This window comes from Malassezia restricta, chromosome III (assembly GCF_003290485.1).
Source record: "Malassezia restricta chromosome III, complete sequence".
In the NCBI taxonomy this organism is placed as follows: Eukaryota; Fungi; Basidiomycota; class Malasseziomycetes; order Malasseziales; family Malasseziaceae; genus Malassezia; species Malassezia restricta.
Window position 1 is genome coordinate 399436 of NC_040195.1, and position 22589 is coordinate 422024.

Sequence of the window (22589 nt, forward strand, 5' to 3'; positions counted from 1 at the left end):
AGTGATGCTACATGGTTGTTCGAGATTACTTGCTTCCCCAGTTGGAAAGCTGCTCCTTGGCTTGGCTAGCGTATTGCTGAGCCTGCTCACCAAGGTTTCCAGCCTGCTCCCTAGCCTGGCTAGCGTATTGCTGAGCCTGCTCACCAAGGTTTCCAGCCTGCTCCCTAGCCTGGCTAGCATACTTTTGGGCCTGCTCGCTCAAGTTACCAGCCTGCTCTTTGGCCTGGCCGTAAATGCCCTCGCTGTGCTTGCCAACTTGCTCCTGGGCCTGGCCGGCGTACTCGTTCACCTTGTCGCCCGTCTGCGAGGCGGCTTTCCGGTTAGAACTAGTCATCACTCAAGATACATACCGTTCTTAGCTTGATCAAGGTAGTTGGACATGGTAATGTAGTTGTGGGAAGGGGAGTTCCATACCTGCCCTATTTATTCATTTTGGGCCTGCCGCATAGCGACGTTCGGGCCGCGTAGAACAGGACAATTGCAAGCTGCCATGTAGTATACGCCCGTCCGTGCGTCCATGCACAGACCAATCATTTATTGTCATCCAATGAAAGGTATGAAAATTACATCAGCGCATAAATCGTTTCGGCAACAACGGCTTCACGACATGTCAGCCAGTCACGCTGGAAGAATATAATTGGGTCATAGGGGTTGCCCGTCGGAGTGTTATCGTGATATGCAAGCACAGACCTATTCCGCGAGACCTTGGAGAGGACTCAGGCAGATTCTTGGCATAGTGCCCTTACCGCCCGGATGAGCCGGACGTGCATGAGGGGGCACATGTCCGTTCGTGGCACCTGCAAGCGGCTCGACGCGGGCCCCCATGGTGGGACGACACGCATGCACATAGATATTCGTCTCTATCTCATGTGTGCAGAGAGAGAATATAGTGCACAGCCAAGTTTGTGCCATCACCGCTTACATCTCAAAGACACGTAGGCTTAGTAGCGTGAGAAACTGGCTCGAGTTCATGACATGTCAAGCAGTAGGCTGGGGTGGGGGGTGATGGCAGTCGTGGAACAAGTTTAGTCATCACTGCACAGAATCGAAAGCGCTGTTTGATACTTGGCACCAGATGCTATCTTGGTTCACACGGGCCCTCCGAGTTGGTGTGAAACCCGCATATCAAAGTACGCTTCGTATTCAGAGAATATCTACAATGGGAGCATACATGGCCGATGAACGAGCGGTGGCTATGGCTGCTGTGCGTACGGCGTGTGCTATCACGACAAAAGTATTCAAGACTCTTACATCGGACGAGTCTGTCACGAAGAAAGACAAGTCGCCCGTCACGATTGGGGACTTTAGTGCGCAGGCAGCTGTGAATTATATCTTGAAGAAGCACTTTCCGCAAGACAGTATTGTGGCTGAAGAGACGTCGACGGACCTTCAAGGCGATGCGGGGAAGTCGATTCGCGACAAGGTGTCTCATCTGGTGAATGAGGCTCTGCAAGCATCAGGCGATATCCAGCAGCCACTTTCGGACGATGACATTCTCTCGAGTATTGATCAAGGTGCATTCGAAGGCGGTAGCGACGCGCGCTTCTGGACCCTTGATCCTATTGATGGCACCAAAGGCTTCCTTCGTGGTGGTCAGTATGCGGTGTGTCTTGCGTTGATTGTTAATGGGCACATCGAGCTGGGCGTCATGGGATGTCCTAACCTGCCTCGTGATGTAAGTCAACCCAAGCCGAAGGATGGTGACATCCGCCATTCTTCCATGGAGGGCCTGGGTGTGTTGTTCGTGGCTGCACGTGGACATGGTGCGTTTGTTGCGCCGATCAATGATACCGAAGCGCCGTTGGAGCCCATTCATATGCGTGACTTGGAGGGAGACTTCACCAGGGCGACGTTCTGTGAGTCGGTGGAAGCAGGTCACTCGTCGCTTGGTACCAACGCGCGTATTGCGCAGATCCTTGGTATGGGCGACCAGCATGTGCGTATGGATAGCCAGGCAAAGTATGCCAGTATTTCACGCGGTGATGGTGACGTGTACTTGCGCCTGCCTGTCGGCGATGGCTCCTACCAGGAAAAGATCTGGGACCATGCATCAGGCTCCTTGTTGGTGGCAGAGGCTGGTGGTACCGTCTCAGACCTGGCTGGACGACCCCTCAACTTTGGGCTAGGCCGTGTTTTGTCTGCGAACAAGGGCGTAGTCGCATGTCAATCGAATATGCATGCCAAGGTGATTGAGGCCGTAGCCAGCGCGCTCAAGGAAGAAGGCCGATCGGGCCTCTTGTCTGTGTAAGCACAACGCGTTTATAGCTTATCATAAATTCTCTGACCATCCACGCCTCTCATGGCCACCCAAGCCAAGTACGCACATCTACTCCCGCCGTCATGGAAGCATGTGGTGCAAGACTGGCTCCGAGAAGACTGCCCAGCCTTTGATTGGGGTGGCTACGTTGTAGGTGATGCTTTTCGCACAGCGACGCTGTGGTGCAAGCAGGAAGGCGTGCTGGCTGGCGTGCCGTTCGTGGATGCCATCTTTGAGCAGTTGCAATGCGAGTATGTATAGACGACTTATGACAGCGTGCGCTGGCTCTTTGAAGAGGGGCGATACCTGACAGCCAGCGACAATGTCGATGACGTGGCCTATGGCACGGTCAAAATCGCTGTGGCGCAAGTTTCGGGGCCTGTGCGAAACTTGCTGCTGGGCGAGCGTGTGGCGCTGAACACGCTCGCCCGGTGTTCAGGCATTGCCACAGCTTCGCGCGATCTGCTAGATGCTTCGCGTGCGGCTGGCTTCGAGGGTATCGTGGCTGGCACCCGCAAGACAACGCCAGGTTTCCGCCTGGTGGAAAAGTATGGTATGATTGTGGGTGGCGTGGATGCGCATCGCTATGATCTGAGTAGTATGGTCATGCTCAAAGATAATCACGTATGGAGCACGGGATCGATCACGTCGGCTGTGACTACGGCGCGCCGGGCTGCCGGCTTCTCTATTCGCATTGATGTCGAAGTGCCATCGTACCGAGAAGCCCGAGAGGCGATTTGTGCTGGCGCGGATGTGGTGATGCTCGACAATATGGCCGGAGACGAGCTGGTGCAGACGGCACAGCGCCTCAAGGAAGAACTAGGCAAGGACTATCATTTCCTATTGGAAAGCAGTGGCGGAATTACCTTAGCCAATCTCTCGACGGGACAGCGGGTGAACCATGCCATTGACATTATTTCTACGAGCTCCATCCATCAGTCGACACGGCATATTGATTTTAGTCTGAAAGTGGACCACTAGCTCTGTATGAGCGACGTGAGAATGTCGGACAGCACGCGTGGGATGTCTTTCGTATCCTCGGCCACAAAGGCACGGCCAGGCAGGGCCCGAGCCACGCTGCCAGCTTCCACGCCGCCTCTGTCGATAAAGATGACAGCCGCCTTGACCTTTTCGTCGCGCTTCAGCGCGCGGCCGAGTATCTCGGGTGTGATGCCGTAGCGGCTCAAGTTTGCGTCCGAGAGAGCAATCACGAAGTAGTCGTCAGCCTCGCGATCGCGGACGTCCTTGATAGACTGGGTAATGCACTCGACCGTATGATCACCCGACATGCAGTATTGCGTGTAGGCGACGATATCGCGCAAGATGCGGAAGCGATCGCCGTCGTTCTTGGGCGTGGCGCCGAGTTTGACGAGAGGAATGACGACTTGATCGCCCGAGTGTGCCACAATGTCGAACTCGAAGCGCGTTGGGTCCACACGTTGCATCGCCTCCATGATCATGAGGCACGTCTCGAGCTCACGAGACAGGCGCCCATCAAACTGCATATGGTACATGGACGCTGATGCATCAAGCACAATGCGGATTCGCTTCGGTTTCATTTGCGGCGCCCCCACCTCAGGTGGTGCCTCGCTGCGCCGCTTGAAAATGGCCCGCTCGCCCACGAGACCCTCGGTGAGTCGGCGCTCGTCCAGCTGGCCTTCCTGCTGACGCACCAGCCAGCGACGCTCGTGCTCGTTTGCCGTGAGACCGTTGAGCACGTTGGCCAAGTGCAGGACCTGGCCTTCGACATTGGCCTTGATGCGCCGCATAAACTGGGCCTCGTCTCGGTCCAAGCGGTCCTCGGCTAATTTGTCGGCCAGGGCCTGCTCGGCCATCTTGCGTGCCTCGGCGCGAATGTGGTCCGGCACCTCTTCCTTGAGCTCCTTGGGAATCTGATGGATCTTGTGGCCCTTGTACAGGCGCTCAAAGCCGCCGCGGCCGCCGAGACCCGCCGTATCACGACCGCCTGTGCCGCCGCGCCAAGTGTTGCCACCTACGTGCGGGTCGTTGTTGGGATCGTCCTTGCCTTTCTTGGGCTTGTCGAGGCTCGTATCGCCCTTGGGCTTGTACTCGACACGCAGCTGCTTGGCCCGCGCCTGCTTCTCGAGACGCTGCTGTACCTGCTCGAGAGTGATGCCGCCCAGTTTGAGGCCGTGGTCGGCAAATACACGCGCAATCAGTCGAAGCGACTCGGGACGGTGCAGGTCAAACGCCAGAGCATTCAGCATCACGTCGCCAAGGTTCTCGCCCTCGTAGCGACTTAAATGGCGCACAATGTGGATCAGCTCACGTAGCGAGTATGGATGACTGATGAGGTCCTGGTCAAATGCCTCGCGCAAGCCATGGAACGATAGGACCAGTGAGCGGATCAGCTTGGGATCCAAGTTCGGCGCCATGCGGCACAGGAGCTGTACCTCTGACTCGGCATCGGGATTCGACACGGCGTACGAGCTAAAGCCCTCGCCGATCACCTCGGTGAAGGCGTTGCCCAGGAACGGCCAGCCGGGTCGGTTGGCCAGGAGCACAAGGCGGAAGTCGGGGTGCACGGTAATGGCCGTCGGATCAGCCACGCTGCCCTGCGGCACGACGCGTCGGCCATCGGGCAGCGTGAGCTCGCCGCGCTCGGCCAGCGACTTGAACACGGCAGAGACGGACGCCGAGCACTTGTCCACTTCATCGACGACCATTACGCGGCCGCATCTGATCGCACGGACCAACGGCGAGTCGGCGTACTTGAGCTGGCCGTCTTCGAGGTAGGCGCGCTGCAGGAGCTCGCCGACCGTCGAGTCGCGGTTCATTTGGATGTACTCGCGCGGACGATCGAGGAGCTCGAGTACCTGGTCCATGATCTTGTTCTTGCCAGTCCCCTGAGCACCCATAAGCAGGAGATGCTCGTCGAGCGTTTCGAGATCCTGTACGATCGAGTGCATCAGCCCCGTCTGCTGCGTGTTGTGGAAGAAAGAGCCGTGGGCGTTGGGAATCAGTGAGGCGCCTTCAGGATCCTTGGTGCGCCAGTCGTAGCGCGGCACACGCAGCACAGGCTTGCCGCTCTCGTCGAAGAAGGCAAGGGTGCCTGCTTCGACTACAGGTGCGGACAAGCGGAGCGGAGGCTTGTACTGGAACGCGCCCTCTGAGCCATGCGGCGCGATGCCCACATCCAGCAGCATGTGGTGCACGATATCGCGCACCGTACGAGGCAAAAAGTCGCAGAGCTGATTCCGGAACAGGAGGCGGTACACGTCGTCGTCAGGCCAGCGCGCGAGACGTCGAGCGATGCGGATGAGCTGACGCGTGCCGAAGCGGCGGGCCTTGTGCAGGCCGACATTCGCGTCGGACGCTTGCGTGCGGTACTTGTGCACAAAGGCCCACACGGGGTCGAGGGCGGTGTCTGATACGCCTGACTGCTGCTGGACGACAGCGCGCTCCTCGTCCGCCGTCATCGGAGGCGCAGCTAGCGTAGCAAACATGTTGGCTACGCCTTCCGATAGCCAGTCGCCGATCTGGGGCGCCGTAGCGATGATGCGCACATTCGGTGCCATGCGACATACATGGCCGTCGGCCAGCTCGTTCGAGAGCGGTACGTCTGCCTCTGTCGTGAGACGCGTGCCATCCCAGAGCTCCATTTCGCGGTCCTGCGTGAGCCGAGACAGACTTTCGAGCGTCGGGCCCAGGACGTGCACGCCAGCGAGGTGCACCAGGGAGCCACGCAGGGCCGACAGAGTCAGAGGCGCCGGCTCCCAGATCGTGGCACCGCTGGGTGTCGTGGCCCGGCGCATCAAGAGCTCCGTGCCACTCACATCTTTCCACAGCCAAATGGTCTCGACTCGGTAGCCGAGCAAGGCGGCAAACAAGTGTATGCACGTCGACTTGGACGACGATGCCTGAGAGCGCGACTCGGCGTCGAGCGTGGCAGGCACCATACATATATCACGTCCGAGGCTATGCAGCTGAAGCATCGTGGTCAGCAGCGACTTGACGCGCGGCGTGAGCGACACGTGCTCCTGGTCCAGGGTATCGAGCGGCACCAGCGGCCGCGGACCACACGGCACCTCGACGTGCACGTCGCCGCCGTCGTGGCGGAATGTGAGGCGCGCCGACGTCGCAGACACGCGCACGACACGTTCGATGGTGTAGCCCACCAGGCCGCGACCCGCGCGGAAGGTGGCCGGGCCGCCCACGCCGCCGTGGAGTGCGACGCGTGCCAGCATGTCATGGAGGGATTGGCGCTTCTTGGCATCGAAGGTCAATATAGCTGGGTACGCGGTACTCAGCATCGCGAGGGACGACTCGGCGACGCGTGCGCCGGCCTCGGGTCGGCCGTGCGCGGGAGGCAGGGCGGTCGTCGGCGGGTACACCGAGGCGATGTCGCGGAGAAGGGGCATGGCGGTCGTCGGCACATGCGGCAGGAGCTCGGTCGCAGGCAGTATGCCTTCCTCCTGACTAGCCTCGTGGTGCAGGCGCAGCAAAGCGAGCCACTCGCCCCAGCGCTCCAGCAGGGACGAGCCCTGCGACGAGGTTGCGGCCCTGAGCGCGGGTCCAAACACGGCGCCCTCGACCCAGCGCGCCTGGAAACGGGAGCGGAAGGGCGGATCGAGCGGGTGTCCGCGGTACGGCGGCACAGGCACGCCGAGGCAAAACACGCGAAAGTCGGGGTGCACAGGCACAAAGCGGGCGTGTCCGTGGCCGGCGTCATCGGCGGCGATGCGCTCGGCGGGCACGAGCTGAGTGCCGTCCGCGAGATTCTGCTCGCGGTTTTCGAGGATGTTGTTGAGGATCGGCATCACGCCGCGCTCCGCGCGCTCGATGCCGTCAAGAATGAGGAGGCGGCCGTGCTTCATCGCACGGACGACAGGCCCGTCGTCGTAGCGCAGGTTGCCGCCGGCTTCGAGCGAGCGCTGCTGCAGGAGCTCCGCCTCGCCGATATCGCGATGCAGCGACACGTATTCTACAGGCACCTGGATCAGCGCGGCAAATGTCTGGCACAGCCGGCGCGCGTACGGGCCCGGTGGCGACGACAAGAACACATCCTGCCGCAGCTGCCACTTCTTGCCGAGGAATTCGAGGTGCTCCAGCACGATCGGGTCCTCCGTATCGAGCATCAGGCGCGTGGGCGGGACGCGCTCCGGCGCATCCGCCGCATGCACGGGGATCGCGACGTGCGGTCCCAGACGAAACGTGCCGAGCTCCGTCGCCGGCGTCAGTGACTTGGCCGGCGCACGTACGCCCGCTTGAAAATGCCGCGTCACAAGCTGGACCCGGCGTCGAGGCGCGTCGCGTACCATAGCCAGCCACCGGTCAACGCATCGGGCGTGTCGATGCATGCCCCCGGCGCCCAGGACCGGCCGGTGCGTCGTGGTGGCGTTTCTGTCGGCCGAGTACGTGGAGCGTGGCACGCCCACCGAGGGCGTGTGGGCACGTCCATCAGGTGGCGTGTGGGCCCAGCGGAGCAAGGGAGCGCGTGTGCCGCGCCATGGTTGAGACACCGCCGCACGATCCGCTGACAGAGGCCAATGTCCAAAAGCTCGAGGCCGCGACGATGCCGGTGCGCGTGCGCAGCGCGGCCAGGGACGGCGACGAGCAGGAGGCCGACGAGGCCGCGGGCCCACGGCATGGTGCGCTGCTGCAGCCCGAGGCCGAGGACTGGGTCGTCCTGGAGCTGCCGTACATGACGCACTGGAGCAACAAGCGGCATGCGACGAACGGCATTCCGCGCCCACGACGCGCGGAGGATCTGCCCGATTGGCGCATGCGGGAGCGGCTGCGCACGGTCACAGCCGCCCTCGTGATGTGCCTCAACATCGGCGTGGATCCGCCGGATGTGAGCAAGACGAACCCATGCTCGAAGCTGATCTGCTGGATGGATCCCGAGTCGCTGGACCCGACGAAGGCACTGCCGGCGATCGGGCGCAACTTGCAGGTGCAGTTCGAGACGCTGAGTATGAAGACGCGGTACAAGCAGTACCTCGATCCGATCGTCGAGGAGACCAAGCGCTTCTGTACGAATCTGCGCCGCACGGCCAAAGACGAGCGCGTGCTCTTCTACTACAATGGCTACGGCGTGCCGAAACCCACACCCGGTGGCGAAATTTGGGTCTTCAACAAGGCGTACACGCAGTACATTCCCCTGACCTTGTACGACCTGCAGACATGGCTGGGCCACCCGTGCATCTACGTGTGGGACACGAGCGCCGCCGGCCATATTGTCGCCAACTTCCGGCGCCTCGCCGAGCTGCGTGCCGAGGACGAGGTCAAGCTGGCGGCGGCAGAGGGACGCGAGCCGCCTCCGATACCCAGCTCTGACGGCATCTTCACCGATGCAGCTGGCGAGCCGCAGTTCCCGCTGCGCGACTCGATTCACCTAGCGGCCTGTGGCCCCGACGAAGTGCTCCCGATGAACCCCGACCTGCCGGCGGATCTGTTTACGTGCTGCCTGACCTCGCCCATCGAGATATCGCTGCGATGGTTCGTCCTGCAGAACCCACTGCCCAGCCCCCTCAACGTCGACATGGTCATGAATATCCCAGGCCAGCTGCAAGACCGACGCACGCCGCTGGGCGAACTCAACTGGACCCTGACCGCGGTCACCGACACGATCGCATGGACCGTCCTGCCGCGGGCCCTCTTCCGCCGATTCTTCCGCGACGATCTCATGGTCGCTGCCCTGCTGCGAAACTACCTGCTCGCAGAGCGCATCATGCGTTTCTACCACTGCACGCCCGTCAGCCATCCACGCCTGCCGCCGACGCACAATCACCCTCTGTGGGACAGCTGGGACCTCGCCGTCGATCAGTGCCTCTCGCAGCTGCCCACCCTCCTCGCCAAGGAGCAGGCGCGCGCCGAGGCAGAGAACCACGGCACACCTATGCCCCCGCACCTCGCGGCCTTCGAGTACCAGCACTCGACCTTTTTCAGCGAGCAGCTCAAGGCGTTTGAGGTATGGCTCTCGCAAGGTGACGTGAGCCGAAGACCACCGCGCTGGCGTGTTCAGAGGCATTCAGTCGTGCGCTTGTACGGCGACGACTCGGCCCACCCCCTGGATGCAGGCGGCGACGTCAACGACGACACCGACCCCGACGTGCGTGTACAGCACGATCCTCCATCGCAGCTGCCGATTGTGCTCCAGGTGCTGCTATCGCAAGTGCACCGTCTGCGTGCCCTCATCCTCCTAAGTCAGTTCTTGGACTTGGGCCCCTGGGCCGTCAATCTCGCGCTGAGTATCGGTATTTTTCCGTATGTGCTCAAACTGCTGCAAAGCCCCGCCGCCGATCTCAAGCCGGTCCTCATCTACATCTGGGCGCGCATTCTCGCCGTCGACCAAAGCTGCCAGGTCGATTTGCTCCGCGATAATGGATACATGTACTTTGCGTCGGTCCTGAGCCCCTTTCAGCCGAACCACGTGCCGGGCGCCGCGCACGGCGGGCAGACGCTGCCGATCCCGAATGTGAGCGAGCACTGCGCCATGTGCGCTTTCATCCTCGCCGTCTTCTGCCGCGACTTCCCGCTCGGACAGGATGCCTGCCTCGAGACAGACGTGATGGACGCGTGTCTTGAGCACCTCGAGGATGACGACTACCTCTTGCGGCAGTGGTCGGCGCTGTGCCTCGCCCAGCTCTGGGACAACAACGACGTGGGCAAAGCACGCGCGATCGCCAAGGATGCCCACGGCAAGCTGTGCTGTCTGCTCAGCGACGCATCGCCGGAGGTGCGTGCATCGATTTTGTATGCGCTCGGCGTGCTCCTTGGCACGAGCGGCAGCATGACCATCGACGTGGCCCACCCAACAGCAGCCGAGCAGCATCGGCGCAGGGAGCGGACGCACGGCACGGCTCGGCCACCGTGTGTGTGCACCGGCGCCTTGACGGGACTCACACCGGTACGCCAGCGCAACTTGGAGGTGGGTATCGCCGTGGCGATCCTGGCGTCCGGCAGCGACTGCAGTCCGCTTGTGCGCAGGGAGCTGGTCATCGTGCTGAGTGCGCTCGTGCACTACTACCACGGCTTTTTCGTGCTTGCCGCGTACTTGTATTACATGCGTGAATCGTCTGTGCATGATAGCAGCGACGCACCCAACATGAGCACGAAGACAGAAGAGCGCATTGCGCAGGAAGAGACATTGCTGGCGGCCGTGTTCGAGGGCGTCTTACAACGAGGTCACGCCGTCGAGCCAAGTGACATTGCGCACGTCCCGGCGTTTGTGACGTTGTTCGTCGCTCTGCTTGACTTGAGCGTCGACCCGCACCCCCATGTGGCCAACCTGGCTGGCACGGTCGTCGATCAAATCATGTCAGCCCTGCTCGAGCACGGCTCGCTACACGCGGCCAACTCGGTCATGCGGCACCAGTCGCTCGAGCAGCTGTCGAGGCCCCATGCCTTCCCGACGGCTGAGGGGCCGACTCGCGCGCCCGTCGCCGCGGCGAATCCACCGAGGGAGGGACCTGTGCGGCGGACGTCCGCCTCGGCCTTGTCGCGCACGATTCGGGCGATATCGTCGATGACCGGCTCGCCAGCGCCTACGTATGCACCGACGCATGCCGAACCGACGCAGCCTGGCATGGCCGCCCCGAAGCAACCACCGCACAGCCGCAACACGTGTGCGTACCTACCGCCGTACGACCATGCCACGCCGCAGCCCGTGGTGGCAGACGCCACGGCAAGCTCGCGACGCGAGGTGCGTATCGAGGACGTGCTCGCTGAATGTATCGCGAGTGATCTTCACCGTCTCAATGTGCGCCGCCACGACGACGGGCTGACAACGGCGTGGCTAGGGCGCGTCCGGGAGCGACTGCCTCTCAAGAGCAGCTTCTTTGAGTGGTGCAGTGAGTACTTCACGGAGCCGCAGATGAAGTCGACGGAGGCCGATGAGCCCGGGAGCTCCCAGTACAATCGGCACATGTGGCGCCGCCAGCGCTGTGAGCGGCACATCGCCGAGGCGATGGAGCAGGTCGACGATGCCGGCGATGTGCGGTGGTCCAAGCGCGTAGCCGTACTGACGATGCCTGCACCCGTGCGCATGTTCATGTTCCACGAGTACGATCCCCATCTCGTCGGCGTGACCGAGCAGGACACGCTGTGTGTGTGGGACTGGGAAGACCACCGGCTCTTGAGCTCGTTCCGCCATGGGCCTCAGCCGCACGGACCTATCACGTCGCTGGCCTTCATCAACGAGGAAGTGGAGGCCTTGCTGCTGACGGCGTCGGCGGATGGCAACGTGCACCTGTTCCGACGCTATGACCGCGCGGTGCCCGAGCTCGTGAGCGCATTCCGCGCGCTCCCGGACCTCTTGCGCAGTCGTTACCCGAGTGGCGTACGCGTCAACTGGCAGCAGGTGAATGGCCGCCTGCTCACAGCTGGTGATAGTCGGCTCGTGCGCCTGTGGGATGCACACCGCGAGCTGTGCATTGCCGATGTGCCGACGCATGTGAATGCGTGTGCGACATCGCTCACGAGCGATGCGGATATTGGGCATCTGTTCATGGTCGGCTTTGGCGATGGCTCGTTGGGCGTGTACGATCAGCGCCATCCACCCGCCTCGAGTCTGGTGCAGTTGTGGGACGAGCACCATGCGTGGGTCCAGAACGTCCATCTCCAAAAGCACGGCAGACGCGAGCTCGTGTCGGCGAGTGTGGACGGCGCGCTCCGTGTATGGGATATCCGTGCGCGCGCCTCGATCCTGCAGAGCCGCGTGCCGACCGACCATGCGTCGCTGTCAGATATGGCCGTGCATGACCGTATCCCCGTGCTGGCGACGACCAGCTCACCCCATACAGCCGGACCGACCATTGTGCACACCACGCAACTGTACAGCCTACACGATCTATCTCCCATGGGCCGCCCCTTCTACCGCGCACTGCACTCCACGGCCTTTTCCTCCTCGTCCATGACAGTCTCCGCCTCGGCAGCTCATGCGATACGCCCGGTCTACGAGCGACTCGCTCCCTTGTCGCCATACTCACCGAGCACGAGCACAGTCGCCTTCCATCCACACAGCCCCGTCATGGCCTTTGGGGGTCCTGATCACATCGTCGAGATCCGTCGGTATTCACAGTGACGATAGACACGCCCTCTCTGTGGCATTCAGATGCGACACAGCTTCGCCCACATACGGGACACGCGCGTCGAGCGAACGCAGAAACTGCGCCAGGCAGTGCGTCCTGCGCACGCGGTCGACATCGCGGCGCGTGCGGATACCTGATGGGACATCCGCGATGCCCACCGCACGCAATGCCTCACGCACGTCCGCCTCGTCCATGACATCCCCCTCCTCCTCTTCGTCCTGGAAGTCGGCCCAGTTGATATCCAGGCCCAAGTCCACGTCATCCTCGTCCGACCACTCATCATGATCCAGCTGCTCTTCGAGCGGTGCCTTGGCCTGCACGTCCCTAGCATGCGCCTCGTCCAGAAGCTTTCGACTCGTCGCGTACTCTTGCAGTAGAAGCTTGAGTACCTTGGTCGACGCGGGAATCTGCTCATACTGCTGGTAGGCCTTGGTACGCGAGCGAGTCATGATCACATGGTCCGGCGCAGGGAGAACGTCGCCATCCACAAAGAGATGCTGCAGCGACGGTGTCCAGTGCTGAAAGAGTTGCATCAGGGCGGTCATGTGCTCCTGAAGCATGTCAGGCGTCGTGGTATACAACACATCGGCAAGCCATCGACGCACAAATGTCACAAGCGCAGACTCGCCACCCTCCAGCTCGGTCGCAGCCAGCTGGGCCACAACAGCCTCGGCGTGGTGCGCCATCAGGTACGCTAACGCGTACAGCAGGGTGAGTGTGCAGTCTGGCATCGTTGCCTGCGCCAGCTTGGCGACCAAAGCATGTAGCAGCGCAGGCATCACCGGCGCCAACATGCTGCCTGCCTGTGCAAACAGCGCAACAAGGAACTTGCCAAAGGCCTGTCCACAAACTTGCTCGTCCATGCACAGCAGACGCTCAATGATACGCAAGAGAATCTGTAGAGACGGGGTGTCGTGCTCGTCGTGCCACCCCAAGATGTCATGTGGGCACTTCTCACAAAGGATCGCAAGACTTTGCATCAGACTCTGGAGTGCCTCGACATCCTCGCCCACAAGCATGTACGATGCCACCGCCGGGAAGGCAAAAGACACAACGTCTCTCAGCATCTCGGCATCCGCAACGCGAAACACACTCCGGATCATCGCTGCCGCGCTCGGAGCCACGCCGAGCTCGACATCCACGCTTAAGCAAGGCGCGAATGCCTGCATGCTCATGTAAAGCGTCTGGGCCGGGCAGCCAGGTACAGGGCACTTGAGAAGCGATTCCAGCACATACGAAATCGACAACTCAATCGCAGGATCCGACATGTGATGTCGCCAAGACAGCAGGATGGCTTCGGTCATGCGCTGCAGCACATCGAGAGACAGCGAGCTGGACTTGTCCCGGGGAATAAAGGCTTCGAGCGTGTCTAGAAGAAGCACGAGCGTCGAGTGTGTTGCGACAGGTAGTAGCGTGGTAAAGTGCTCCAACACAGCCGCATCGTCCGACCCAGTAGCTTCAGCACGGTCCATCTTGATGTTACATATAGCTCGCACTGCCGACAATTTCAGGGGAAGAGACGCGTCCGGCATACGTACAACATCCACGGCGGCCACGAAAATGCGCCGCGCCACATCCTGCGGAAGTGCCTGGACGTACTGCGAAGCAAAAACAAAGCACCGGCCACAGAGGTATATGGGCGCCTGCATCGAGAGATGCGGTAAAACCAGAAGCTCCAGCATGCGCGGTATTGACAATAAATCCGCGTCGTCGCGGTCCAACAAAATATCATCCACCGCCTCATGCGACGCACCAATGAGCCAGAGTTGGGCCTCGATGGGGACCCACCAGGCGTCCTTAGCGTGCGCCTGCGCCGTAGATATGCCATCGACGCACACACGCAGCTGGCGCAGCACCGGCAGGGGGAAAGAGTCGAGCATATTTTCCAGCAAGTCGGAGATCGCAGGTCGAAGTCCTGCTAGGACATTTTCTGCATCGTCCTGTTCCACATACGCATTCAGATCCGCTTCCCACGTCTCAACGTCTTCGTTCGTGACTTGTGCGTACGTGCGCATGAGTACCAGGAGTGTATGCAGCGTGTCTGTGGCGGCACCATCGCCGCCAACACCGCCCTGAACACAAACGTCTCGCATAGCAGCAGCACGACTCTGGCGAGTGAGAAACGTAAAGCAGCTCTCGGCTAGCATAGACACGCTGCATGCCACATCCGCATCGGCCTCGACAGAGGACGGAAACGATATGTTGTCAAGCATATGGCACTCGATAAAAAGCGGTACCATGGCTTGGAGTTGAGCAATGACAAGGCGCAGCAAAGTCGGTGCGTATTCCTGAAAAATGTTTCGAAAGTGCGAGGCCGTTCCAAGGAATGCGACGATTTCGTGACGCAAGCCTAGCATCTCCCATGTCACAGGCTCCTGCCAATTCGCCGAGTTGAAAAAGTCGGGTGACATGAGCACCTGCATGCCCTGGAGCCAGGGTGGAAGGTAGTGCGTCGTGACCATATGCACCGTATCAACGTACGTATCCTTTGCCATATAGAGCGAGATGAGGCACTGGTGGAACACATTGATGCAGCGCGCCCGTGTGTGAGGCGTAATCCAGTCACTGGAGCTGCTTACAATACCCTGGAGCAAAGGCACCAGCTGCTGCGCCACCATCAGCAGTTGATTCTCGTCCAGTTCCACATGGACCAAGTCGAGAAGGAATTTCATCGCGCCATGGACCTTGTACGCCGCATGAGCGTCCTGTTCAGTATAAGAATGAAGGTACCCTTGTAGTGTAGGCAGAAGCTGTGGAAAATGGTCTGGAAAGTCACAGCTGCTAATCAAAGAGAGGATATCTGATGCCTGGCTGCGCACCTTCGGCTCAGCATCGCACAGACAGGCCAAAAGAGACGTGCGAATGTGTTCTTTTGCCTCGACCGGTGTGGCATCCACAGTCTGTACAATGCCATTCACCACCATATCTTGCGTAAATGTATCAAAAAAGATAGACCAGCGCTTGCGCACGTACTTTTTTAGCGCAATAGCAGCTGCCTGTCGCACAAAGAGAGACAGGGACGCCTCCGATAAGATCTGCGCCAGTTGGACACCCAGCACGTCGTCTGTGCCACTTTTGGGGAGCGTCTCATGTGCTAAATACTGCTCCGCCGCATCACGCGTCGCCTGGTCACTCGAAAGCGTGTCTTGGAGACGCGCCACGAGCGTGTCCATGATGGTGATAGAGAGACAATCACGTGGCAAATGGCGTTCCCACCGACCCTCGCACAGATGCCTCCTCTGTCCGCAACACGCAACCTCGCGCGTACTATGTATAAATCTTGCATAGCGAATTAGCCCTGAAAACGACACAGACACGCTTTGTGTTCCTTTTTTCTACTACATGGATGCGGAAAAGCGCCTGTCGCGCTTCCTACACAGACATTCGCCCCTGTCAGACTTGGAAAGAGCAGCGCGCTTGGCCTGGTTGGTGGAGGCAATCTGCGCGTCTCGGCCCCTTTGGTCAGGGCGCGCGCAGAAAATGCGCCTCACGCACACAGTCTATCACGTGCTCAAGTTGTGCGAACGACATTTGAAAAAAAAGGTCCACGCAACTTGCCTGTCGCTTGCCAACCCAGGGTTCTTCGAGCGGTATCCATCGTACACAAGAGCTGTGCGTACGAGAGGAGTTTTTTGCACAAGAGGAACAGCACATACATTGAGGACCCGTTGGAGCTGTTTGGATTCTCGTTTTATCCCTTTACATCATGAGTTTCAATATTTTCCAGGCGTGTGAGCACGGCGATGTGAATGCCGTCCGCACGTTGCTCGACGAGCAGCCAGACCTTGTCCACGCTGTTGACGCCTCCAACAACACTCCTTTGACACAGGCTCTTCAGCGTGGAAATGTGGACATCGTACGTGAACTCATCACACGACATGCCGACCCGCGCAAGGCGCAAGTGACTGTGGCACAGACCGAGCAGAACGCAGAGGCGTTTGCTCTCGTACGCGAGGCCTCTCTGCGCGCTGATACTATGATTGCGAATCAGTCAAAACCTTCTGCAGAGGCACCTGCATCTAGCGAGAATAACAATGCGCCGCCTGCGAATCTGCCGCCCCCAGAAATTGCACGAATGATCCCTTGCAAGTTTTTCCCCAACTGTCGCTACGGTGAGCGCTGCATATTTCAGCATCCGGTCAGCGTACCCCTTAACGCACAGGATGGCACGTTCCTTCCGACGCCCCCTGGCATGTTTTTCGCCGCGCCCAACGGTATGCCGCTGCAGCCGCCGCCGAACCTATATGGAGTGCCTGCGCCCTACATGGACATGAGTCACCCCATGTTCCAAGTTCCTTTTGGGCCGAATGGTGTGCCGATGTACCCAGCTCCCATAAACGCGATGCCCGGCGCAACGGAGACCAACGGCGTGGCTGACTCAGTCAAGCACTCTTTCCAAGACGCTGAGGCCCAAAGCCAGTCCCAACCAGATGACCAAGCCATGGGTGGCACGACCGACACAGCAACGCAGACGATCCAATCGAACAAGAAAGCAGGCAAGACAACTCGTCATGACTCGACGCAGCGCGGTCGCCCGAATGGCGTGCGTCCCTCGTGTGCCTTCTTCGCTCGATCTGCTTGCCGGTATTCTAATGAGTGCCGGTTTCCTCATGTGCTTCCGGACGGCACAGATGCCAGGAATATCCCAAGTGATCAGGACGCCAGGCTGAACAAGAACACCGCTCGCCGCACGAACCAGAGCTCGGATCGCAGAAACTCGGACGGAGAAGGGAGCTCCAGTGGAAGCATGACGCCTCAGACAAAGAAGGGTAACAACGCTCGTCGCCCAAGTAATGCGAATCATGTACGTGGTAAGGGCTCGCGCCGTTCCACCGCACAGCCTTCTCAAGCGAGCCGCAAGACGCCCGCACAGCGCGTGCCGAATAGTGATGAGTTCCCTGCCTTGCCTGGCGGTACGCCATCGGAGCCAACAGCTGTGCAGAACAAGTCTTACAAGGCCAACTTTTCTGCTATTCTTAGCGCACCTGCTCCACCCAAACCAGCCAAGGCACCCAGTACGGACAACCAGTCCAAGCCCTCTCCTTCCCAGACGACGGCTGAAGAGCCGGAGATGGAGCAAAACAATGGAACGAACCCAACTATTTCAACGCGCGACTTTGCTGCTGTGGCAGCTGCACAGCCCAATGCTGTGACGGCATGAACACATGACATTGATCTGGCCCCTTGTGCCAAAAAAAAGACGACGCTGACCCGCTCGCTTGTCTACTATGCTGCTTGAAACCCCCGTTTCTTTTATATATCCTCATCCTCTATCATGTACATTAAGGCGACCTGGCCTTTTGGCACGTAAGCAACAACCTATCTTAGACTACAGAAATCGAAAAAATAAAGTTTTTATGAAGAACTGTCACGGAGGGATGAGGGACTGGCACAACAGTGCTTCAAGTTTTGACCCCAAGATACCTCGTAAAATGTGGTTCGTTTCCGTCGGCGCATGGCACTGATGAAGCTATGACACAAGCTTCTACCCGGCGTATACAAGTGAGTGCAGCATGACATGCAGGCCCCACCTGATTTTACCTCTTGGCATTCCGCATTTGAGAAACACACGACAGTCCCAGTCTGGTTCAATGCCTAGTTTGGATACCCACAATAACAACCTGCGTAATGCCAATGCTGCTACAGAAACGTTTTCAGGTCACACCAGGAGATTAAGTCGATGCAAAAGCGATTCGGAAATGATTCGGCAAGTCTATCGCTCGAATGCATGTCTTTCGACTAGACTTATTGCTGCAAGGTCTCTCTCGTCAAAGTGCACGTCTCCTGAGGAAAACCTATGCTTGGACAAAAGCACGCCACATACATGGTCGACATTTACCATGTTTGTTGCTGGGTATGTACGCACAGTCTCACCCAAGTTTACCTCGTGGTATACCACCTAGTGCTAGTCTGCAAAGATCGCTTGTGCAATTCCTGTCACAATGGGCGCCTGTAGAGAGCGTCAAGCTTATCACTTATTCGTCAAATGGTCAGCTCAAATGTGTGTTTGCCGATTTTGCGAATGAAGATGATGCAACTAAAGCTCTCAAAGGCGTACAGACGTCCATATTCTACCATATGCACTTGCGCTTAGAGCCTGCGCGGGGTGATCGCACGTTGCGATTTACTATGTACGACGCGAATATGCCTTATATTAATGTATCGTACATATGGATTCAAACGAATACGTCAAAAATGGCTCGCATGTACCAGCCCAAGCGTGCACAAGACTTCCCTCATGCCGCTCTTACGAAAAAATTACTCTTTGATCTCGCAAGTCTGTTTGGAGGCATTGATTTGGTTAAAGAAAAGACAACTGAGCGCAAGCCGTGCTTCGATGTGGTGTTTCAGCACCGAGATGCAGCGTATTCAGCTCTGCGACAACTATCGGCCCATGCGCCCATGAGCAATTTGTGTGTACGGTGGTGCATGTCCGATATCGCGCATGCCTATGGCCCGATGCCGGACAATTGTGTGGCAGAAGAAACGCAGCATACGTACGTTCATCAGTCATTGCCGTACCTGAATTATCATGGTCCTGTTTGGACGCCAATCTATCCTGAAGCATCTTCCGGTGGTGTATTAACGCTCTCCAATAAGCAAAATATGGTACCCAAGTCATCGATTGATCAGAAACAGACTAGCGGACTACCTCACAAGTTGGACTGTATACTACATTCTTCGAACCCGTTTACGGTCCATGTATCGACTTTGGGTTCAAAGACGTCTGTCACGAAGCTATGTGATATATTTGGTCAATTTGGACCCCTTCACATGGTGACAATAATGGCCAAAGGTCAAGCTTCAGTCACGTACGGTTCCTCTTCAGTTTTTACTGACTGCCAGTTTTAAGTACAAGGCGAGCGCAAAGCGTGCATATCACAGTCTTTGTGAATCCCCGTCGTTTCGTGAAGTAGAATAAGAATGATGCTTTGGTGAAATGATAAGGTGCTTAGTTGTCTGCAATGGTCTTGAGCTTGGGGTTAGTAGGTAGGCGACATACCTGTAGACCATGGATATCCTGGATTACATCTTTGATTTCTTTATTCACCATACGGTGTGCCTGAATAGTGGACTTGCCCTTGAATTCTTTCGACTTGAGCATAATGGCAAAAAACGATCCACATCCACCGCTAATATCTTGAACTTGAAGATCGGATGGCGTGAACTTTTCCGTCAAAGTTCGGATAATCTTGTCTTGCTTTTCAGCAGGCGTCGATGCATCGTGCCGCGCTGATGTCTGGCTAATGTGGCGCAGTTGGTTTATGCTTCTTTGTGCCATCACCATGCGCTGATGTGGCAGGCCGGCTGCTTGCGTCACGCGCAGCAGATTCATGATGTTACGAGAGGATGGATATGAAGCTGTCAGTTACGAGCCAATTGGCCTAGCCAACCGGCTGTTTCGTATTACGTCAGGATATGGGCTGGGTGGAGGGTATCAAGACGTTCGCATTTTATACTAGGGGATGAGCCGTGTGGGTATGTGCGCCATGTGGAGCTGGGGGGCTCTTGCGTCGCTGCTTTTCTCCGGCTGCACTTGAGGGAAAACTTCCGAATGTGTCTGGATGTGCTGGCACCGGTGGCTCATGAAAATATGGATGTTCTAAAGCTTCGTCTGCAGAAATGCGCTTAGAAGGATCATAGCAAAGCATGGACTTGAGCAGGTCAATGGTCGCCTTAGAAAAATGTCGGAAGTGATGTCTTATGTTGTTTTGGATATGCACAGAATGTTTTAGATGAGCTTTGGCGAATTTCGTGTATCCCGGCCATGTTGATTCGGTAGGTAGGCCTAATAGGCGAATAATCCGAGAAAGTTGGTCTGTTTCATTCTTCCCTGGAAATAGAGGCTCCTTTAACAAAAGCTCGGCAAAGATGCATCCCACAGACCACATATCCACAGCTGTATCATAGATTTTGGTGCCAAGTAATAGTTCAGGTGCACGATACCACAGTGTTACAACTAGGCTAGTCATCTCACGCAGAGGATCGCCAAACATGCGTGCTAGTCCGAAATCAGCAATTTTCATCCGCCCGCGATTCGTCATAAGCAGATTAGAGGTCTTAAGGTCGCGATGCACGATCCAGTGTGAATGCATACTGGCGACTGCAGAAAGTATTTGGCGCATAAGTGTTTTTATTTCAGAAGGTAGGAAGCGCGTTCGCATCGTGCTCAATATAGTTTTGAGATCATTTTCAACAAACTCCATAACCAGGTATACCTGGCTGAGGGTATCACCCACGACTATTTCTTTGATCTCGACGATATGCGGATGCCGCGCTTGAAATAGCGTTCGTATTTCACGTAGACTTGTTATGGGGAAGCCATACACTTCCTTGTCGAGCTTGAGCTGTTTTAAGGCCACAATCTCACCTGTTTCTTTATGTCGCGCGCGCGAAACGACGCCATAAGAACCTTCTTCAATGCGGTTTAATACTTCATATGATGATACAGAGCCGCATCCTTCAATGCATGGATGATCTGATCTTGCAGGAGCTGCAAGGTGTCTAGAGCTGCGTTCGTAGCGCTCTTCGTGTTGTATTTGTGACGACGTAGAACGACGCTTATTTTCGAGGGATATGCGTGCGGATTCTCGTACCTTGGCCTCGTGAATATCGAGCCGTTGCTTTTTTCGCTTTACAGCACTCTGTTCTTTGTCACTCTGAGCATGCGCATCATCATCCATGCTCGAGGATGGCCAATGGGCCCTATGCTCCGGCATGGGCATGGCCCTTGTGTCACGTGATGATTTGGCTATGGCCATGCTATTTGGTCTTGGCTGTCTCACCGGGAATGGACTTGGTAGGCGGATGAAGGGTTTTCCACCACTTGACACTGCGCTTAATAGAGTCTTCGAGACCATATATCGGCTCATATCCCAGAATGCGCCGCGCCTTCTCGATATTGTAGTAACGGTCACATGCAGTGTAAGTGACGCGGTACCTGGTGAACTGTACGGGGCGTCCAGTCAGCTTCGAAAAGATCTCGGCCAAGAATGCAAGAAACAGAGCAAACATAAGACTGAGGACAATGATGTGCTCTGGTTTGTCGACGTGGCCATTATAGTGATACCAGAGAGCACGTGGAAAGTCCCAGAAGGGAATAGGCTGGCCATTCGTGATAAAGAATGCCTCGCCATCAGCATATAGCTCCGACTTTGCATATGAGCTCAACTTTGGCATCGGATTACCACCGCATGCCACGTTCGGGTAAGCATGGTGGAAGAATTGATCAAAACGGTTGCGGAAGACAGGGCGTTGATTGACGGCATCGACGCCGCTCAAATCAATTAGTGGCTTCACATTACGGCAGTAGTCCTCTGCTGGCTTTGATACATCTTGGCGCTGGAGAGAAGTGGGTACGTCACGGGCATCCTCGAGGTCAGACGCGCCCATCTTGAGAGGCAAATGCTCGTCAGAAAGCTCGGACGTCAAGAACTTGGACTCCGGACGCGGCTCAGGACCCTTGACGCCAAGGCAGTCCGATGCGAGCAGATGTGCATGAGCGACATTGCCCACATAAGTCCAGTCGAATAGATTAAGGTTTTTGCCAATCTGCCACCTAGTGCGCTTGTTCTCCAGGACCTTGAAGAAGCCGGGGAGCGCCTGTCGGTCCCTAGGACCAAATATGCCAGCTGGGCGCAGTGCAACAGTTTTGAGACCATTTTCATGGTGATTAGCCTCCAGAACCAGTTTTTCCGCGCGCGCTTTGGTATCGTTGTATGCATCCAGTGGCGTTTCGGGGTACCCCACGCGCTCATCAATGAATTTAAGGTCGTATCCATTAAATACAACGCCTGCGCTTGATGTGAAAATGAGTTTGGCAACACCATTCTTAGGCTCCTTGCATACCTCGATCACGACTTCTGTGCCCAGCACATTGACTTTTTCGTACACGTCCGGACCGAGACCTGCGACCGGACTTGCCGTGTGATACACAGCCACAGAGCGACCTTCAATACCGGCAGTGCGCGTGTCTTCTTGCGCATCAGTGATGGCCTTGGTCAGCGATTCCGCCTGGGTCAGATCACCCTCGTAATAATGAACATTCGGCACGCGCTCTGTTGGTTCTCGGATGTCGAAGGAGGCCACAGCTGTCTCTCCGCGTGCTACCAAGGCTTCCAAAATATGTGAGCCAAGGAATCCGGCACCTCCGATCACAAAGTGTAGTTCATGCGTGGGCGCACTGTTCGACATGGTGGACAATCTCGCCCCGGCCCAGGCAGACGAGAAAATAAGGCCACGAGCGGCTGGTATCTGTATTTACCCAATAGGTCTTT

At 57.6% G+C, this 22589-nt stretch overlaps 11 protein-coding genes across 11 annotated transcripts; 5 read left to right on the plus strand and 6 right to left on the minus strand.

Moving 5' to 3' along the window:
- Positions 1-25: 25 nt before the first annotated feature.
- On the minus strand, positions 26-381 carry MRET_1845 (uncharacterized protein; the record flags this gene model as incomplete). The annotated part of the gene is made up of 2 exons (XM_027628472.1): positions 26-312; positions 351-381. 2 exons carry the CDS (start codon positions 379-381, stop codon positions 26-28), a joined length of 318 nt encoding a protein of 105 aa, XP_027484461.1.
- Positions 382-1075: 694 nt separating this feature from the next.
- Positions 1076-2248, plus strand: MRET_1846 (3'(2'), 5'-bisphosphate nucleotidase; the record flags this gene model as incomplete). The annotated part of the gene is made up of 1 exon (XM_027628473.1): positions 1076-2248. One exon carries the CDS (start codon positions 1076-1078, stop codon positions 2246-2248), a length of 1173 nt encoding a protein of 390 aa, XP_027484458.1.
- Positions 2249-2299: 51 nt separating this feature from the next.
- On the plus strand, positions 2300-3238 carry MRET_1847 (nicotinate-nucleotide pyrophosphorylase (carboxylating); the record flags this gene model as incomplete). The annotated part of the gene is made up of 2 exons (XM_027628474.1): positions 2300-2508; positions 2533-3238. 2 exons carry the CDS (start codon positions 2300-2302, stop codon positions 3236-3238), a joined length of 915 nt encoding a protein of 304 aa, XP_027484459.1.
- On the minus strand, positions 3235-7539 carry MRET_1848 (AAA domain (dynein-related subfamily); the record flags this gene model as incomplete). Its single annotated transcript, XM_027628475.1, has 1 exon — positions 3235-7539. One exon carries the CDS (start codon positions 7537-7539, stop codon positions 3235-3237), a length of 4305 nt encoding a protein of 1434 aa, XP_027484624.1.
- Positions 7540-7727: 188 nt separating this feature from the next.
- On the plus strand, positions 7728-12305 carry MRET_1849 (regulatory associated protein of mTOR; the record flags this gene model as incomplete). Its single annotated transcript, XM_027628476.1, has 1 exon — positions 7728-12305. The coding sequence occupies one exon, from the start codon at positions 7728-7730 to the stop codon at positions 12303-12305; it is 4578 nt and encodes a 1525-aa protein (XP_027484240.1).
- On the minus strand, positions 12297-15485 carry MRET_1850 (importin-9; the record flags this gene model as incomplete). The annotated part of the gene is made up of 1 exon (XM_027628477.1): positions 12297-15485. One exon carries the CDS (start codon positions 15483-15485, stop codon positions 12297-12299), a length of 3189 nt encoding a protein of 1062 aa, XP_027484188.1.
- A 533-nt stretch (positions 15486-16018) lies between these two features.
- On the plus strand, positions 16019-17473 carry MRET_1851 (zinc finger protein, C3H1 type; the record flags this gene model as incomplete). The annotated part of the gene is made up of 1 exon (XM_027628478.1): positions 16019-17473. One exon carries the CDS (start codon positions 16019-16021, stop codon positions 17471-17473), a length of 1455 nt encoding a protein of 484 aa, XP_027484187.1.
- A 352-nt stretch (positions 17474-17825) lies between these two features.
- On the plus strand, positions 17826-19164 carry MRET_1852 (uncharacterized protein; the record flags this gene model as incomplete). The annotated part of the gene is made up of 2 exons (XM_027628479.1): positions 17826-18166; positions 18192-19164. 2 exons carry the CDS (start codon positions 17826-17828, stop codon positions 19162-19164), a joined length of 1314 nt encoding a protein of 437 aa, XP_027484190.1.
- A 100-nt stretch (positions 19165-19264) lies between these two features.
- Positions 19265-19648, minus strand: MRET_1853 (BolA-like protein 3; the record flags this gene model as incomplete). The annotated part of the gene is made up of 2 exons (XM_027628480.1): positions 19265-19288; positions 19316-19648. The coding sequence occupies 2 exons, from the start codon at positions 19646-19648 to the stop codon at positions 19265-19267; spliced, it is 357 nt and encodes a 118-aa protein (XP_027484189.1).
- A 118-nt stretch (positions 19649-19766) lies between these two features.
- MRET_1854 (cell division cycle 2-like protein) lies at positions 19767-20996 on the minus strand (the record flags this gene model as incomplete). The annotated part of the gene is made up of 1 exon (XM_027628481.1): positions 19767-20996. One exon carries the CDS (start codon positions 20994-20996, stop codon positions 19767-19769), a length of 1230 nt encoding a protein of 409 aa, XP_027484184.1.
- A 79-nt stretch (positions 20997-21075) lies between these two features.
- On the minus strand, positions 21076-22506 carry MRET_1855 (sterol-4alpha-carboxylate 3-dehydrogenase (decarboxylating); the record flags this gene model as incomplete). The annotated part of the gene is made up of 1 exon (XM_027628482.1): positions 21076-22506. The coding sequence occupies one exon, from the start codon at positions 22504-22506 to the stop codon at positions 21076-21078; it is 1431 nt and encodes a 476-aa protein (XP_027484183.1).
- Between the last annotated feature and the right edge of the window lie 83 nt (positions 22507-22589).